At 41.8% G+C, this 20061-nt stretch overlaps 1 protein-coding gene across 1 annotated transcript in view; it reads right to left on the reverse strand.

The window, feature by feature from the left end:
• The window catches only part of ANKDD1B (ankyrin repeat and death domain containing 1B), a 64004-nt gene that overhangs the window by 27898 nt on the left and 16045 nt on the right, over window positions 1–20061 (reverse strand). The window contains 4 exon segments of the mRNA XM_032403553.1: window positions 3271–3369; window positions 4105–4203; window positions 13709–13813; window positions 13920–14018. Of these exon segments, the coding sequence (XP_032259444.1) occupies window positions 3271–3369; window positions 4105–4203; window positions 13709–13813; window positions 13920–14018 (402 nt within the window).

Consider the following 20061-nt stretch of genomic DNA (forward strand, 5'->3'; position numbering starts at 1 on the left):
GAAAAGCATTAGCAAAAAAATGTGAAGGAAAGAATTTACATCTTTAATGTATCAGGAGTCTAATAAACATTCATACCTTTGACCCAACAATCTTACTTCTAAGATTATACCCAAAGGAAATAGTGAGGAATTCAAACTACAGTTTTTATACAAAGAGGTTTGTAACAGCATTACTTTTAAGAAAAGGAAAATGAAATAAAGAAAACGTCCAAGAGCTGAAGAAGAGTCAAATGAACTCTGGGCAGTCAATAAAAATATATATGCATAGGAACACAAAGAAAATGGAAGGAAAATATTTCCAACATCTCTAAAATAATCATTTCAGTGTGAAGAAAATACAAGAACTACTATTTATATTTATTTTTATCTTAAATTTTTAACTATATTTCTGGTTTATGTTTTGTAGTGTATTAATTTAATTATAAATGTATGTGACAGATGCACACCCAAACTTTCCTTACTGATAAGAGTTTGCTACCAAGCCTCTTTAGAGACAACTCCTCTAGAGTATATTCATAGGGGTCACTCCAACTGGTCCAGCAACAGCTTACAACAGGAAACACAGGCAGCCGAGGACTGTATGAATATTAGGGGCCTTATCCAAAAGGCTAATATTATCACTAGTCATTATTTTGTGCAGATGAAACCTATCATAATCTGCAATGACAGTTAGTTGGACTTTATGAGCTCTCTCCAATGTGCCCTAACTCAAAAATAGCTAAAAGGTGGATGAAGTCCAAGTGCACACATTCCAGTGGTAAAGTATTAGAACAGGGCAAACATGATTAAGACTTTTAATTAAATCCTGTGACTACAGGGGGCATCTGGGTGACTCAGTTGGTTAAGCATCTGCCTTCAGCTTGGGTCATGATCCTAGCGTCCTGGGATCAAGTCCCGCATTGGGCTCCCTGTTCAGCTGGGGGTCTGCTTCTCCTTCCCCGTCTGCCTTTCGCTCCCCCTGCTTGTGCTCTCTCTCTCTGTCAAATAAATAAAATCTTAAAAAAAAAAAAAAAAGTCCTGTGGCTATGATCTCTATATTGGTTTGTGAAGGCCAATCACACCTAAGATTTACCCTAGGTGATTCATGTTTTGTTTTGTTTTGTTTTTAGTTTCTCACACATCATTCATAACTTTTATTCAAGAGGATCAAATTCCCGGGATCTTCTTTAAATAAGTTAAACCAATTAAACCTGATCATCATTATGCCAGACAGTCAGAAAAGACTGAACACACACAAAAGTAAACAAATGAAGGCTCTATTTTTGTCCATGATCCTCAAGTGAAAGCTTGGCTTAACTCCCCCCCAGAAACTTGAAGAGAATAAAATGAGGATAATAGCAATATATACCACGGGTACGAACTCATATACTGCACCCAGACCACACCAGTGATAACAGATGCCATCTGTTGCACACTGACCATGTGCCAGGCGCTATTCCTGCCGCTGTGTGTGTGACCTCACCTTCCCATTTAAACCTCACTATGGCCTTAGGAGGCTCTTTGACAGAAGAGGAAACTGAGGCTAAGAGGGGCTAAGGACTAAGCCCAAGATCACCTACCTAGAAGACTGATGGAGCCAAGACCTGACCCACACAGTCAGAGCCCTGCTTTTAATCTCTGGGTGCGCAAGTCCAGGGATGCAAGGGACTAGCCTGGTGGGCTTCTCTGGTCCAAAGGGAACACTGACTTGGCCCAGGCATCATGGAGGCTCACTTTCACACCCTTCCATTTTCATTATGTTGCCCACAGTTGCTACTTTTATGGTCATAAGCCACCAATTCTAAGTACCACCTTATTTTAACGTATCTGGGATCAGGATGCATCTCCCAATCTCAGGCAACCAGATAGTAGATGTGATATTGTTATCACTGCTTGTAGTGTGCATTAAATCAGAATGGGTGTCAGCTTAGAAGAAAATCTCAGAAACCCTAGTGGGGTACCCTTTAAAGAAATGTTGCATCGCAAGCACCTCTGAAGGCAAAAAGGACAGTATTTTGTTTGGAAAAGCAAAGACTTTGAGACTCTGAGTAAGAAAGTGATTTAGAAGAATCAAGCTCAGTGTGAAGTTCGGGAACCAACTTATCTTGCTTATTTGTTCCTTTACATGTGTCTAATAAAAAATCTAAGATAAAAGTCTAAAAAACTCTTTCAAGAAGTATAAACTATTCTAAGGGACAAAAAAAGCTTGTATGTGTCATGGTTTAAGCGGCAGCATTATTTTTTAATTTTAATTTGTGTCATAAAATAATGATATACCTTACAATCACTGGTGCCTTAAATTAAATGATTATCTTCTTACAGTATAGCTCAGAGAGGTACCAGGAGCTCTTTCCAAAGAGCCCGTGTAGAATTCATTGACCCAAAGGTTAAAAGTGACTATCTAGAGCAGATGGCTCGCAAATCTGCCTCCTCAGCCACAGCTCCTCCACCTAAGCCCGCGCCCAGTTTCCATCCCCCTAACGTCCACTGAACCCCAGAGAGTTTCTGTCTGCCCACTGCTCCCACCTGAACGTACCTGCACCCTGCAGGTGCCTCAGAGTAAAGTCCTCCAAAATCCTTATTACTGATCTCAATCACTGCTCGCCTCTGCTCAGGGGCAGGCACTCCCCCTTCCCAGTAGTCCAAACCGGCGAATTGGGCATCAAAAATTCTTCCCTCTCTCTAACCCTAGTCACAAATCCTATGGCCTCTGCCTCCTCCTATTCCTTCATCCTATTTGCTCCCTGTGAGTGTCCTGGTGGCAGGTTTTCTCCATAGCTCTTGATTTAGCAATTTCCAGTATCACCTGACTGGGTGTCCCCACCTCCAGGCTCTCCAGGCACCAAGCCCCTCTTCAAACCACTGTGACAGTCACAGGCCTATACCCAAAATGGAGTCCATCTCTCTTTGCTGCTTAAAACCCTGCAAAGTCTACAAATCAAAGCCAAGCCGCCCTCCCCCTGGTGAGCACAGCCCTTTTTAATCTCTGACTTGGCCCTCTCAGCTCCCACCTTTTTTCATGGCCTTATTGGCCTGTAGGCTTCTAGAATAAGAATACATACTCTACCTAGCATAAATTACATATTAAATATTTTTGAGGGAATGGGTGAATAAATGAATGGGTTAACAAATTACTTGCTGGGATACTTTAAAGAAAAAAGAATGGATTTTTTAGCATGACATTTTACACTCTGTAGCACTAACATCTTTGTTTTCCTCCCATGAAAGCCATTCCTCCCACCCTTCCACTTGTGAGTCTTGTGCTTACCTATAATGAGCAACTTCACATACCTCATTGATCTCATTTATTTCTTGCCATTGGGTTAGCAGCACCTGGACCGCAGGACTGTGACCATGCTTTGCTGCAAGATGCAGAGCAGCATTCCCCTCCTGCAACAGAGACAAACTCATGATAGAGTCCGCTGCACTGAGCAACATGCCCCTCCAACAGGGCTGAAATGGGGCTTCTGAGAGGTTTCATTTTGATTAAAGCTGTAGTCCAGAGTGTGGGCCACATTATTCATAGTTTCAAGTGAAATTTACAATTTTTTAAAGTTTCAAATGGAAAGATATAGTTATTTGAACCAGTAGGGAAACACCATCCATGCTCCTTGTTCTACCTTTGCTGCTAATTTGCTAACAAAAAGTGAAACAATTTAGAAGCAATCGCATATGACCTATGTGAAGGTAAACTGGTGAAAGATTTCTGGGAGATAGTTTAGCAATGTATACCAAATGATTTAATGTGCAAAACTTTTGGACGCACAATTCCATGTGTATGTATGAATTCCTCTTAAGAAAATAATCAAAGATGTGCAGAAAGATATGGGTGTCCATTAGGGTTTCCCTCCCCAGTCTCCAGCAGACCTCAGGAGAGGAAAAGAGGAAACTGGAGTTAACAGCAGAAAAATCCATGTAGTCTATTGACTTCACAAACATTTATGGAGTGAAAATTAGCAATCTGGATGTTCCACTGCAAAAGTAGGTTCATTTTATCTGGATATTCCATACTCTGACTGTAGTAACAATTGAACATTCCTGACCAAAATGACATCACCAAATCTATATACCAGGTGTCACTCCCCTTTCTCTTGTTCTCAGCAAAGAAATAAGAGTCCAACTCACCTTGTCCTTTTCTGAAGTGTGTAGATTAAGGAAGGTAAGTTTTTCTATCATTTCAGTGTGGCCCCTCTCGGCTGCCCAAAGAAATGGTCTTCTTCCTTTCTGAAAATCAATCAATCACAAAACTCCAGTGTTTATTACACATTTATTGGACAAGCAAGACAACTGACAAGATGGACAGCAGTTTGATGGTTACAAGGAGACCAAGACGGTGCTTCTGGTCATGGCGTGTAGGCCCTTCCCAGGCGATAACAATCTCTGTAAGTCCCAACCAGATCCAGTTCTGAGTTGCTGCCCAAAACTGTGGGAACTCCCCATCAGCACAGAATCATTTTTATGGGGGCAGAAAAGTACTGTTCAGAAGTGTTCCTCCCACGCACCTGGGGAAGTGCCAACTCACAGCCAGACAACAAGATTCATTTTCAAATGTAGGATTTCTACCAACTTTCCGTGTTTATTGAATAGTTCTATCACTCAACTATTTATTGGGAAGCTATTAGGTGTCAGATCCTGTCTCAGGCACCTGCACATCACACATCAAGCCTTGCTTTACCGATAAAAATGTTTGAAGCAGAAATTCTCCAGGACTTAACATTTAGATGGCTCAATCAGACATGGAATTTTATCTACTGCTTCTTTTTAGGCCTTCCTTGCTTGCTCATGTATTTATCTCCAACGTTCACCAAAAATCAACAGGAATACTCTTGAGAACAGGTCTATATGAACTGGAATGGAAAAATTAGGCAACATCCAGAGTACATAGCTTAAGAAGGATGTTTAGGTATGATTTGTTGGGGAGAAAAGTTCAAATATAGAATTTTCTGACTGTGGTAATTTCTTAAATTTTTCACACTACTCCATTTGCAATAGCCAAAATGTCATCAAGAAAGTGAAAGACCCACAGAAGACTTAATTTTCAAACTCAAGATATTTTTTTAAAAGGTGTTATTTATTTAATCTGAGCGAGAAAGTGCTCGCACACACCCAAGCAGGGGGAGACGCAGAGGGGGAGGGAGAGGGAGAGACAAACTCAAGCAGACTCTGTGCTGAGCATGAGCCCTACTCAAGGCTCAAGGCAGGGCTCAACGTGGGGCTGTCTCACAACCCTGACATCATGACCTGAGCCAAAACCAAGAGTCTGACATTTAACCAAATGAGCCACAAGGCGCCCCTCTAACTCCAGATATTTAAAAGAAGAAAAAGGAAGTTGTGGTGGAAAGATGGAGGCAGAAGTATTTTCTTCAATTAAAGAAAACACTCACAAATTGGCTTGGTGTGTTATTAACCAAAAGCTTAGCAAGATGTTTGAAACGTGGAAAACAAGATACAAGCCTCTTTATAAGAAGGTTCCTAAATCTGAGATTTGTTATCTGATCTGCTAATGCAGGGTAATGAAAAGAACATGGAGACTGTTAACTTGAGACAAACAGCACATGATTCCCCATTAACTGGGAAAAAAAAGGATAAGGAAGGAAAATGCTGAAATAATAATGGCAAAAAAAAAAAAAAGTCTACAAGGATCAGCCTTATGGAACTCTGTATTCACGCATTTATGGAAGCTGGAGAAACAAAGTAGCACAAAAAATTTTCCTAATTCATTATTCTTGAGCCAGACATGTTTGCCAATGAGGCCTACATCCCCAACCTTCAACCCTGGAAGGCTTGGCTCTCATCATCATTCTCATGAATTCACTAAGGAAGTGCAAAGAGAAGACACGGATTGCTTGGGCCCCCAATTTTCTGTTTTTTTCTGCAAGTTATTAGACACCTAATTGAAAAACAGAATTTAGTCTTGATCCCTGAACAACACTTTGGAAATGACAGACCAAAAATTATTGTGTCTGGCTTATACAAATATCTGCAAACGGTGACAATGGATAAAGGTTTATATTAAAAAAAAAAATCACAAAAAAGGATGTGTGAGAGACATGATTATATACTACATGAAAACATTTAGTCACACACCCTTATAAATTATTTACTTATTTGTTCCACAATTATTGAGCATCCGTGAATATGCCAGATATTGTGCTCAGCAACAAGAAGCTCTGAGTCCAACAGGGAAGATGGACACATGAGCAAGTAATTATAATGAAATGCAGTAACGGAGAGCTGGTGATATATGGGGGTACATAACTCAGTATGAGTGTGTGTTTGTGGGTGGGGAGGCAAGTGACAAGAAATGGTGGAAGAAGGCCTTTTAAATTTGCTAATGCACTGGAACAGGAGACAAAGCACTGGTGGTGACATTTTCCACTGGGAGCCTGTGCCCTGTTTTTACAGAACTGTTAATCACAGGCTCCTGCTTCTTCCACAATCTATCCCTTGGTCACATCGTTTGGCTCAGGGATGGTCACATGCCAAGCTATGCCAATCAGAGTCAACTATGGGATATTTTTCTGGCACATTCTGTTTGTATATCTAGAGTCATCGGCGAAGCCGTCATCAGCCCTCTTTGTCACCTGACAAGAAGAACCCACCTAAGAATGAAGCCAGCACAGTGGCAAGCACAGATGAAAAATGCAAAAAGAGACAAGAGCCCTGCTGACATCATGGGCGCTGCTGGATTCAGACATACCTGAAGTTACCTGTGCATGAAGTGTTTGAGTGAGTCAATCAATTCCTTTTTTTTTTAAGATAGATTTTATTTATTTGACAGAGAGAGAGAGAGATAGTGAGAGCAGGAACACAGGCAGGGGGAGTGGGAGAGGGAGAAGCAGGCTTCCTGCGGAGCAGGGATCCCGATGCGGGGCTCGACCCCAGGACTCGGGGATCATGACCTGAGCCGAAAGCAGACGCTTAACGACTGAGCCACCCAGGTGCCCCTCTTTTTCTTTAAGTAGCTGGAGTTGAGCTTCTGTCACCTTTCGCTGGCAGGGCTTCCTTAAACCAACCACCCTATCTCAAAGAATTATCAGTGACTTCAGCGCCCACCAGAGGGTCTCCTTGGCTTCCGCTAAACATTTCAGAATCACAGAATCACCACAGGCCACACCTGACACCAGTCTACTCTGAAGATGTAAGACACAAACCAGAGCTTGCCAATGTCGGCTGTCCCTCCTCAAACCATGTCCCACACAGCTGTCCAGGAGCTGTTGGCTTTTACCCCCCAGGGGACAGCTCAGTTGCAAGGTGACAAGTCCACCCTGGGCAGGTGTTGGAGCCGCCCTGGCTTAGAAGGCTGGTGCCCCACTGGAACAAATATCACCTGTAACAACTCCTCAAGCATAGCTTCAGGTCCCCACAGGGACATGCCCAGGTACTTACAAGAGTCACTACCTTCAGAGAAGCCCAAAGTATGGCATCCTCCTCTAGTATTTAGAGGTCATCTGTAGTTCCTCCAAGTCCAAATGCAATTTGCTAATTAGGGGTCATTTTTATCACAAGCAATGCTTATCTTGTTTGCAGTGACACAGAGCCAGAAAGCTAACCAAAGTTTAAATTCTCATGCAGAAGCAAAAGGGGTTTTGTTAGCCCTTTACCCACAGAGACCATAAATAATACATGAGGGTGTTGTGTCCTAGAGTAGACATCTGCTGCTTTGTCTCTATGTTTCTTTCTTCTAGTAACAGCAGCTTCATTTTCCTTTAGAGAACTTCCCCAATTATATGCACATATACTCTGCCATTTATCCATTTAGTGCTGTCAACTGCCAGGTTTTAACTGCCCCATGAAATGACCACTTAACCCATGCTGGTCACAGTGATCAGTTCAGAGGATTGGGCAGATGATTCAAGCAAGGCCAAACAGAGTCGTTCCTGAGATTTATATATGAACATTTGATGATAGGAATTTTCTTTCTTTTTTTTTTAAAGATTATTTATTTATTTATTTATTTGACAGAGAGATAGAGAGCACAAGTAGGCAGAGAGGCAGGCAGAGGGAGAGGGAGAAGCAGGCTCCCTGCCAAGCAGGGAGCCCAATGAGGGACTCAATCCCAGGACCCTGGGATCATGACCTGAGCCAAAGGGAGCCGCTTAACCGACTGAGCCACCCAGGCGCCCAGGAATTTTCTTTCTTAGGAATCAAAATCCATAAGAATATCCATAAGAGGGGTGCCTGGGTGGCTCTGTCAGTTAAGCTTCTGACTCTTGGTTTCAGCTCAGGTCATGATCTCAGGGTTGTGAGATCAAGCCCCATGTCAGACTCAGCACTCAGTAGGGAGTCTGCTTGAAAGTCTTTCCCTTTCCCTCTGCCCCTCCCCCCACTCATGCACACATGTGTGCTCTCTCTCTCTAATAAATAAATAAATAAAATCTTAAAAAAAAAAGAATATCTATAAGAATATCTTGAAACTGCTAGGAGCAAGCTTTCCCACCATGTGGAGAGTGTATCTATCAATAATGCCAACAGAGAGACAACAGAGAGTTAGAGAGGAAGGAAAAAAAGAGCTGGATCCAGCCATGCCTCAAGCCATTCAGATATATCCTCACACTCTTTAGTTAGCAATAAATAAATTACCTCTATTGCTTAATCTAGACTAAACTAGATTTTTATCACTCATAACAGAAAAAAGTCTAACTAATAACATAGTTAGCAGTTTGGGGACAAATACTATTAGAAATACCAGAGGTCTGATCAACTTTATTTATTTATTTTTAATTATGTTCAGTTAGGGGCGCCTGGGTGGCTCAGTTGTTAAGCGTCTGCTTTCGGCTCAGGTCATGATCTCGGGGTCCTGGGATCGAGCCCCGCATCGGGCTCCCTGCTCTGCGGGAAGCCTGCTTCTCCCTCTCCCGCTCCCCCTGCTTGTGTTCCCTCTCTCGCTGTGTCTCTCTCTGTCAAATAAATAAATAAAATCTTTAAAAAAAAAATTATGTTCAGTTAGCCAGCATATAGTACATGATTAGTTTTTGATGTAGTGTTCAACGATTCATTAGTTGTGTATAACACCCAGTGCTCATCTGTTCAACTTTAAAATGGCCTTACTCTTGGGGTCACCTGGATGGCTCAGTTAAGCATCTGCCTTCGGCTCAGGTCAAGAACCCAGAGTCCTGGGATCAAGTCCTGCTTCTCCCTCTGCCCCCCACCTGCTCCTGCACTCATGCTCTTCCTCTCTAATAAATAAATAAAATCTTAAAAAAAATAAATGCCCTTACTCTTACCCTTGGCTGCTACAAAGACTTGCATTTCCACATGGCTAAACAAAGTGACAGAGGACCCACCCCCAAAGAAAGCCTAATCTGATAAGAAATGGGAGGTTATCACTGATGAAATATTTTTCCTCACCAAGAAAAGTTATTACTTTAAACTTTGGATGCCCTTTAAAAATGTTACCAGCAAGAAAAAAAATGTGAAAGCCAAATTACACAAAATAAGGGCATTTAAAGTAATCCATATCTTAGAAACATATCAGAAGGTAGCATAAAGATGAAGCGACAGTAAAATGAGATATAAATCTTTTCTCCCATTTTAGCATACATTATTAGAGAAAATAACATCAACTTTAAAAATACATGTTTTTAAAAAAAATATATAGTTTCTTACCATGTCTTATTTCCTTTTTTAACCACCAAACCCTTCTAAAATGCTGTTCAAGTCGGCCTCTATCCAGTACAGTCCCCCGGGACTGACTCCTACCTGCAAGGAGGGAGATCTTCCAGCCAGGACAGTGGAACCTGGCGTCAGAGCTCCCGTTTCAGAGAAACCACAATGCCTTCCCAGCTCAGGATCCCAATTCCCTTTCCTAATTAACGAAAATAAGGAGGGGCCAGAATTCCTGTTGCCTTTTTTCCTTAATTAACACAATGTCTATTTAACCTAACATGTTTTAATTGAATGTATTTAAATTGTTTGCATGTGAATAAGTCTGAGGGGTTGCAACTGTTTATTAGAAATTATTTTTCATTTTTAAGTTTATTAGCAGGGTTATCAAATTTGACAGGTTAACAAATTCAGCAAAAATTTCATAAACAGCCATTATAAATGGACACCCAAAGTCCAAACTGACCATCCTTTCCCACAGCGACCCCAGAGATGATGGGAGGAGAGCCTCTGAGAGGAAGCCAGGGAGAACCTAGCACAAAGCCCCCCAGTGCCCCGTGTGCAGGTCTATCCCCCACAACATTTCCCCTTACCCTGGGACCCTCACAACAGAACCCCGGCATAAGGGAAAACCGAGAAGGTTCCTTAATAATTAGACATTTGAGAGGGAAAAAGAAAGTTGCCATGAATTAAAAACTGCTGAAGGAGGGGTGCCTGGGTGGCTCAGTTGGTTAAATGTCTGCCTTTGGCTCAGGTCACGATCTCAGGGTCTTGTGATCGAGCCCCGCTTTGGGCTCCCTGCTCAGCGCGGAGTCTGCTTCTCCCTCTCACTCTGCCTGCCACCCCCCCCCCCCCCCGCCCCCCCCCCCCCCCGCTTGTGCTCTCTCTCTCACGCTGTCTGTCTCTTTCTCTCTTTTTTAAAAAAAAAAAAGTGCTGAAGGAGCAGTGTGTTAAATATGCAGTCACGAAACTAGGGTGGGTGGGGTGAGGTCCCCCCTTGCACACTGGAGCCCTTAAACACTGGCTTCAGGTCCATATAAGAAGGTATGTCTTCCCAAATCCCCTCATGCTCATTATTCCCAACCCTCCAAAAAGGGAAGCTTCTTTGCATTTTGATCTCTAAAGGCTTCCTATAAGAGTCCTTTAAACCAATGGAAGTTCCCATAAGTCTACAGCTGAAACCAACCTAACAGGGTACCACCAAACTCTTATAAATATTCAACAACTATTCATATACTCTAAGGCCATTCTTTTCTCTGCCCCTGCTCCACTCCAAACATTTTGAGTACTTATTTTTGACCACTAGATGGAAGTTCACATGTAGATTCAAAACATCTATACTACTTTACCAATAACTTCTCCTGGCTGCTCTAATCTCTCTCCCCTGGAGAGGCCACGGAGCTGGAAGAAACCTCAAAATATTTTCCAGTGTCTTCCATCTCTCTCATCCCCACCCACACTCTCCTGGGCCTACTTAAATCTCTTTTATTAATAAAGACCTCCTCCCCACAAGGCTTTCCTTGCTAGCTTTTGGAGTTCCCTCTGGGCTAAAGAGAATTTTGCCAATGCTGGTCAGGTCAGCAGGCTCTCCATCCCTTTCTGCTGAGAAGAAAGTAGGCAAGAGGGCCAGCTGTGAAGGTGAAGCAGTCATTTCTATCAAATGCATTCAGTGAGTTCCACAGTACTTTTAAGCAAACACAGATGGAAAAATCTAATGATGAATTAATACACCTTGAGCTCCTGATCCCAGATCCTACTGGGTTTTGCCAACATCCTTGACCTACTCACAGATCTCAGAAAAAGAGAAGACTTTGTCTTTTGCATTGATCCATCTAGGTTTCTTACAGAACTAAAATTGGACTCAGAGATTCTTCTCTCCCTAAATGAGCCAGGGGACTCGTTATTTGCTCATTCCTCATATGTCTCTGAATCCATCTTAATTTTAACATCTCTCAGCTGGACATGTCTGCACAAACTACTGCCAAGACTCCTCCGCACTTTTCCCCAACAGACAGGGGAGGAGGGAGAGGGGTGGGGACAGGACAACCCCAGAGCCAGCTAAAGAGATGGTGGCCAAGAAGGCTGCTGGCCAGCAGAAGCTGCAGACGTGGCCAAGACTTCCCAGAAACCTGCTCTGGTCCTTGAGCCCCTTTAGCTTACCTGAGCCTCCGCACACCCTGCTGTCTCCTGTGATATCAGCCAGAGCCCATTGAAAGGGAAGACTGTCATGGGTCTCCTAGATAACAGGCCCTCAACAAAGATCTGCTAAATTGAACTGAGTGGAATTCATTCACAGGTCTCATCCCTACTTAGCATCAATCAAACTAGAATGATCTAACTTCCTCACTGTGTCACTATTTGACTATGATTATCAATTTGAGGATATCAGGGTATTTTATCCTATAATAATTGTGATAATACCTACCATTTAGTGAGCACTTACCATGTATCAGGCTCTTGGCTAAGTGCTTTATACTCACTAACTCATTCAAACATCCCAACAGTGGCTGTTCCAATATTGCTACATAGGAACGGCTTAGGGGTAGTGTGTGACTGGAAATGGGTGGTAGAATGGCTTACAATGAAGTTCAATGGCATAGGCCTTTTTACATAAAACTGAGGAAATATCAATCATCTATATGAAACCATGGAGGTATTGCTGATAAAAATTATATGGAAGCCAAAACACCCCCCTCCCCAATCATCCTTTATACACATTGAGGCTTTCAGCAGTTGGAAAACTTGCTTAAAGCTCATAGCTAATATATATGCCCAGACCACAGTCCAAGTCTCTCTGTCTCTAAGCTGTAAATGTTGCTCAGTCATACTCAGAAGAAGTAAAACAAATTTATAGACTTCAAGAAAGAGTTGTTGTTTTTAAGACTAAGGTTCAGGGGCACCTGAGTGGCTCAGTCGGTTAAGCATCTGCCTTCAGCTCGGGTCACAATCTCCGGGTCCCGGGATGGAGCCCCACATCAGGCTCCTTGCTCAGTGGGGAGCCTGCTTCTCCTTCTGCCTGCCGCTACTACCCCTGCTTGTGCTCTCTCTCTCTTTCTCTCTCTCTCTGTCAAATAAATAAATAAAATCTTTTAAAAAAAGACTAAGGTCAGAAAAGAATGTGAAAGTTTTTTACAAGAGGTGAAATGAGGTATTACTGCTTAATTTCTGGAGAGACTTTATGGAGAATAATGTTCTAGGCACAGTGAAAAGGAGGTCCCATTTGAAATCAAAAGGTCAGTCTCACAGGGTATTCTCCCCTAGAGAGAATAGGGGAGAGAAAAGCCTAGAGAAAAGCCTAGAAGAAGATACTCCAGGAAAAAGACAGTCCCTGGCACATAGGGAATGCCCATCTGAGAAGGGAGACAGGAGAGCAGGCCGGCATGGTGACTGGGGTCAGCTAGACCTGAATTCAAATCCTAGCTCTCACTTTCCAGTTTTGGGACATTGGACGAGGTACTTAGCTTCTCTGAACCTCAAATTCATCACCTTTAAAAATAAGCAAAATCTTTCTGTATATGATTATGGGAATTATGGGAATTAACAGGATAATTCATTCATTCAGCAATGATTTGTTAAGCATCCATATACACCAGGCCCTAGACCTCTCAATGAAATAATGTATGTAAATAGCTTTCCTCTGTACCTAGCACACTAATAAATACTCAATAAGTGGTGACTGTTATTAGTATATATCTCCTTATGAAAAGAAAAAGAATGTACACAAATATGGTAACACTGCATTATATTCCATGATTCCATTACTGCGTAGTCTTGGATCAAATATACTCCCAAAAGGCCAAGCATAATGGAGTAAAATGCAAACATACATTCTGAATACAAAACAGGGTAGATACTGTCCACAATCAGCCAGGATGAGGGAACAGAGAGGGAAAAAAGAATCTGGATGCTTGCTCAATACTTCCTGCCCTTCCCACATGAGATGCCTGGGCCACCACCAACACCAACACCTCTCATCTGTTCTGTCCTCTGCCAGAGTGATGGAGGAGCTAGCTACAGGGCCAGGTCTGTCTGTGCTGGCTGCTTTGGCAGCTCTAGCAGGAGTAGGAAGAAAGAGGAATTTGGTGGCGTATGCATAGGACCTCTCCTACTATAGCAAACACACCTTATCAGGCTGGCCCAGGTCCTTCAAATGCAGATCTTGAATGAGGTACTCCACGATGCGTACATTATTGCTCTGAGCTGCAAAGTGGAGGGCATTCATTCCATCCTCAAGAGAGCCAAGGTGGGGGACATATATACACAATGATCTGAGAACTTCCCCATCCTGCACTGGGGCAGTGAGAACTATGTCCAGGTGTGACCCACATACCTACCTGATTCTTGGCCCTCTGGTCTGCTCCAGCTCTAATGAGCATGAGCATGATCTCAAGACTTCCAGACCAGGCTGCAAGGTGAATTACTGTCAAACCGTGCTTCCCCAAGAAGAGAAAAGAAAAGCGTCTGTCACTAGAATGAGCTACAACACACTACCTCAGTTAACAAAGGCCAAGATAATACTCAAGTGTTAAAAATTAACAAATTGGGAAAAAATTTAATATACAGCAAATGTGATACTTCAATTCTATGGGGAAAAGGAAGACATTTAATAAGTGGTACAGGCACAAGTCATTTTCTACAGGGAAGAAAATAAAATTAAATCCTATATCATATTATACACACACACAAAAGCACACAAAAATATTAGAAGAAAATCTAGACTGTAAGGTACAGTGCCTTGATCCACAAGTTATAAAAGGAAAGATGATAAAGTCAAGAAACAAATGATAGATTTTTAAAAATGTATTTTAATAAAGATAAATGGTTACTTTTTCTAATACATGAAGCCTCTTACAAATCAACAAAAAGAAGGCAATTAAACCAATTGAAAAAGTGGACCAAAAAAAGGTGCTCTCTTAAGGTATTAGTGAAAATGAACAATTATGGTTTCAGCAATCTGGCAATAGCTATTGAAATTTTCAATTCAACCCGCAATCCCACTACTAGGAATCTATCCCCTGAAAATGAGTTTTAGGACCTAATGTTATGTAAACAAGGATATTAACTGTAACCCTTAAAAATGAGAGCAAGGTAAATGTCCATCAATATAAGAATGCTGAGCAAATTAGGGCACAGTCATATCACATCAAGCAGCCATTACAAATAAGAGTTAGAGCTATAAAAACTGACTTGCAGAGATTTCCATGAGGTAGCTGTTAAATGTGAAAAATAAGATGCACAAAAAAATATAATCCCATTTTTTATAAAACAAGCAATGACAAAAACTCATGTGTGTACACGTATGTATCTATATCTGTCTAAGGTGGGCACGTAGGTAGATGGATGCTCGATACCAATATAGATATGATTACATGAGCATGAGCAAAAGTACAGAAATAAACACACATTCTCCGCATTGTTAAATGTAGTTACTGGAGAAGGAGCAGGTGCATAAAAAAGAAAAAACAGAGAAGACTGAGGTTATAAAAAGAATCCTACTTATATATAAATCATTTGAAATACTCTCTCTATAAAAATTATATAGGTGTGCATGTGCATGCACACAGGCATGGAATAGACTGAGAGAGACTCAGTAAGGACCTACTGACCCTTAGGGACGCTGTGGGCAGTTAGACTTGTAGACTGAATGAGCAGGAGAAAAGTGTGAAAGGAAAGAGCCAGCAGTTAACATTGGCTATCTCAGGATGGTGGAGTTGGAGGGCACTAAACTAGGAAAGCTGGGACTTGCATCCTAGGCCCCAAGTTAGAGAAGTAATATAGAGCATACCTTATGAGCGTGATCTGTAGAGTCAAAAGAAACTGACCTCCAATTTGGCTCTCCTACTTCAAGTACTATGTTCTAGTTAACACTCAGCCTCAGGTTCCTTATCTGTAAGTTCCTGTGTCTGCTTCTCTGTTTCCTTTTATCTCTGTCAAAAAATCATCCATTGCTCTGTTGAAGTCCTTCTAAATGCCTTCTAAATGCCATCCTTCCAAAAAGTAAGCCTTCTCAGCACATCTTATTGCATCTCTTAATCGACTTTATTTGTAAGCCACGAAACCAGTTTGCTAGATGTATACAATATGACTAAATCAACAAGGAAGGAGGGTCTGTGGGGGGCACTTTCATTTGCCTTTTGGCATTTACTTTGGCTACCACAGAAACTGCATTAACGTATTCTCTTCTTCTCAGGGAAGTACAGATACGAAGAAGTGAAAAGGAAGTCCCAGATTATTGAGGTGTAACTCTAAATCAGTTGTTCTCAATGGGGGACAAGGGGGGCAATTTTGCCCCCAGGGGACATTTGGAGATGTCAGAAGATACTTTTGATTGCTGGGGCCGAGTGGAGATATTGGCATTTAGTGGGTAGAAGCCAGAGATACTGCAAAACATCTTATAATCCCAAACAGCCTCCCACAACAACAACAACAAAATCCCATCTGACCAAAATGTCATAGGGCCATTGTTGATAAACCCTGCTTTAAATGTCATACTCTATAAAATTTACATTTCGGCTGCCACACTACGCAGTGAGTTAGTCTATTTAAGCCTATTTATATATTTACAATCCCAATATGCAGAAAATGCTCACCAATTTCTGCACTTTTCCCCAAGGACTAATGATGTACAACAACTAGTTGAGGTTTTTCAAGAAATGTGCCCTAAACACAATTCTACTCCTTAATTACTCTTCTCTACAAACTAATGGTCTCTATTCAGGAATACTAAATCCAGTTTCACATATGGTCAGAAAAGAGGTCAGAAATATATTTTTTTAAGATTTTATTTATTTATTTGACAGAGAGAGAGAGAGAGAGAGACAGCAAGAGAGGGAATACAAGCAGGGGGAGTGGAAGAGGGAGAAGCAGGCTTCCCGCGGAGCAGGAAGCCCGACGCGGGGCTCGATCCCAGAACCCTGGGATCATGACCTGAGCCGAAGGCAGATGCTTAACAAATGAGCCACCCAGGCACCCCCAGAAATATTTTTGATAGAAGATAAATCACACTTTGATAGGAGGTCTATTTTTTCCTAAGAGGTCATTCCTAATTTCAAAGCAGGCAACACTGAAAGATTTCAAACACTAATCATAAAATCCAAGAGCCAGGAATTCAAACTGCCAACAACAGGAAACTTTGAAGCCATATATTCCAAGTGGAGCCATCATTCCTCAGAGGAAAAGAATCACTGATCACAGATGTTAATTCCCTCACAAAAATATTCATAAAATTATGTCTTGTGACATGAAACTGACATGCCTAGGACAGTTTGTGAGCATGTGTCATGGATTACACTCAGGGTGTACAGAATGCTCTGTAAAGTGTAAAAGGCCCACCGTTGGTGACGCTCTGTCCCTATCACCAGTGTGATCACAAGTGAGAAGGTCATTAACTTCCCCTGAGGAGCACATGCATGGAGTACCTTCCCAGAGATAAGAAGCTTTGAGAGCTGATGCCTGTCATTATCCTCTAAGCACCACCTGCTCTCCATCTGGGATCCTTGATTCACATCTGGAGTAAGAGCCTCCATTTATCTAGTGTGCCTGTTCCCAAGATTCAGGGATGCCACCAACTTTGAACCTGAAGCTCTCAGCACCTGGGCCATGCATTTGATCCTTAGCTTGCAGTGCCTTGAAAGATACATCATGTCAATGGTCTTGGTCCTTGCTCCCTTAATAGACTGTACACCCCTCTGAGCAGGGACTGTATCTCCTGCCAGTGCTTCCTGACGCAATCACCTGGGGATCTTGTTAAGTCACAGATTCTGATTCAGGAGGTCTGGGGTAGGCTCTGGGATTCTGCATGTCAAGCTCCGAGGAAATGCCAGTGTTTCTGGTCTCAGGACGACACTTTGAGTAACAAGAACTTAAATGCTGTTAAATCCCCAGTAGTTGGCATTGAGACTTACCCACAGCAGGCAATGAATAAATATTGATGGTGAAGGGGTTCAATTTTTGGCTCTTTACAAACAGGTGTCAGAAGACAGATCTCCCAAGTCAAACTCAAGGCTCATGACCCAGATAAAGAAAGTTTGACCAAACACAGCATTGCCTGAATTATAAAAAGCAATTTATTAGTTACGTTCTAATACCACTGTGAATAATTAAGTTATAGAAATATTAAACTTAGTGAAACTTTCAAGGTGGAGTACAGAGATACATCTGGAATAGATATGTATTAATACCATATTTCCCATCTGACAGCATTTCAATCTCACAAGGCCAAATTACAAAAAAGCTGATGCTAGCTTCCAAATGTATGTTTGGAAAAGCCTCAAAGAGAGTGAGTTGGTAGAACATCTCTTCATCATTTCAGGAATAACTGACTTACACTCTGACAGAAACCAGTAGTATATTTAATATATTAGAAACATGGCGATCCTCAGACATGCTGTGTAAAAGAAAAGATGCTATCAACCTGGGCAATGGATGTGTAAGTGTTCATTGTACAATTCCTTCTACTTTTTAGTATGTTAAAGATTTGGGATTATGGTCTTGGGTACGATGGAGTAAATACACTGTCTCTCCCACCACATGTGACTAAAATCTCCAGACAAAATGCATAGAGTAGCTATTTGAGGACTCTGAGAAGTAAATGGTAGCAGGTAGATTGGGAAGTAAACCAAAACTCAAAATATAAACAAAGAGGGTTTCCTGATTTGGTTTTTGTTTTTTTCCTTCCATATCTTCCAGCTTGAACTCAAGGCAGTGTAAGTCACAGAAGTGTGCTCTGGGCACAGACAGAAAGAACTCCAAGAGAAGCCCTCTCTTTCTGGGCTAAGGAGCAGAAGGGTGGTCCTACAGGGCAGAGAAAGTAGGGGGAATACTGTTTCTTTATTCTCTTCTGGGCCTGCTCCAGGCAAGCCTCACTCCCAGAGCTGGAACCCTGTGGTAGAAGGGACAGCAACAGCACTAAGTGGGCAAGCACCTAAAACTGACAGAGAAATCCTCTCGGACTAAAGGAACTGTGGTCATACTTCTCCCTCTCCCTCTGCTATTCCCTCTGCTTGTACTCTCTCTCTCTCTGTGTCAAATAAATAAATAAAATCTTTTTTAAAAAATATTTAAAATACAGATAAGTTGAAATTCATCAAAATTTAAAACTTTTGCTCTGTGAAAAAGATAAGCTACAGAGTGTGAGAAAATACTTGCAAATCACAGATCTAACAAAGGACTTGTATCTGGAATATATAAAGAACTCTCAAAACTGAACAGTAAGAAAACACACAACCCTATTAAAAAAAGTACTCAAAAGATTTGAATAGACACATCACCAAAGAAAATATACAAATGGTAAATAACAGAAGAAAGATGCTCGATATCGTTAGCCATTAAAGAAATGCAAATTAAAATCACAAGGAAATGCCAATACACATCCACTAGAAAGGCAAACATTGAGGAGAAACAATGAAGGCTACGAGAGCTGATGAGGATGCAGAACAGTGGAGTTCTGTTACACCGCTGCTGGGAATGCAAGGCAGAGCCACTACAGAAAACAGTCTGGCAGCTTCTCGTATACAGCTTACTGTATGACCCAGTAATCTCACTCCTAGGGCTTTGTACCAGAGAAATGAAAACTTACGCCTACATAAAACTGGTACACAAATGTTGATAGCACCTTTATTCATTTTGTTGTTGTTGTTGTTGTTCTTTGTGTAAAAATTTACACTTAGATTTAGCCAGCTGGACTCAGTTTAGATGATCCCAATTTTATTGGCAACATCCAAAGCATCATAGTCAGGAGCCAGTTGAACATATGCCTTCTTCTCTCCATCAGGCCTGATCAAGGTGTTGACCTTGGTCACATCAGTGTCCTAGAGCTTCTTCACAGCCTGTTTGATCTGGTGCTTGTTGGCCTTAACATCCACAAGGAACACAAGTGTGTTGTTCTCTTCTGTTTTCTTCATGGCTGACTCAGTAGTCAGGGGGAACCTGATGATGACATAGCGGTCAAGCCTGTTTCTCCTGGGGGCACTCTTTCGAGGATATTTGGGCTTCCTTCGGAGATGCAGCGTCGTGGGCCATCAGAAGGTAGGTGATGTGCAGATCATCTTTTTTTGTGTGACTGTGCAGGCCTTTCAGCACTGCTTTCTTGGCCTTCAACTTCTTTGCTTTGGATTCACCTTTTGGAGGTGCAGGGGCTTCCTTCTTAGCCTTTGGCGCCATCTTTGTGAAAGGGATAGCAGCTTAATTGTAATAGTCAAAAACTGGAAACAACTCTAACATCGTTCAACAGGTGAGTGCATAAATAAACTTGTGGCATATCTATATACTGAAATACTATTCAGCAGCAAAAAGGGAGGAATTATTGATACATACAATATGAATGAATCTCAGAGAGATTTTGCTGAGTGAAAGAAGCCAGTGTCAAAATGTTATATGCTACCTGACATCATTTATACGGCATTCTCAAAAAGGCAAAATTATGGAGATGGAGCAGAGATCAGTGGTTTCCAGGGTGGGTAAGGGTTTGACTACAAA

The sequence above is a fragment of the Phoca vitulina genome, unplaced genomic scaffold (assembly GCF_004348235.1).
Source record: "Phoca vitulina isolate PV1807 unplaced genomic scaffold, GSC_HSeal_1.0 scaffold6, whole genome shotgun sequence".
Taxonomy (NCBI): Eukaryota; Metazoa; Chordata; class Mammalia; order Carnivora; family Phocidae; genus Phoca; species Phoca vitulina.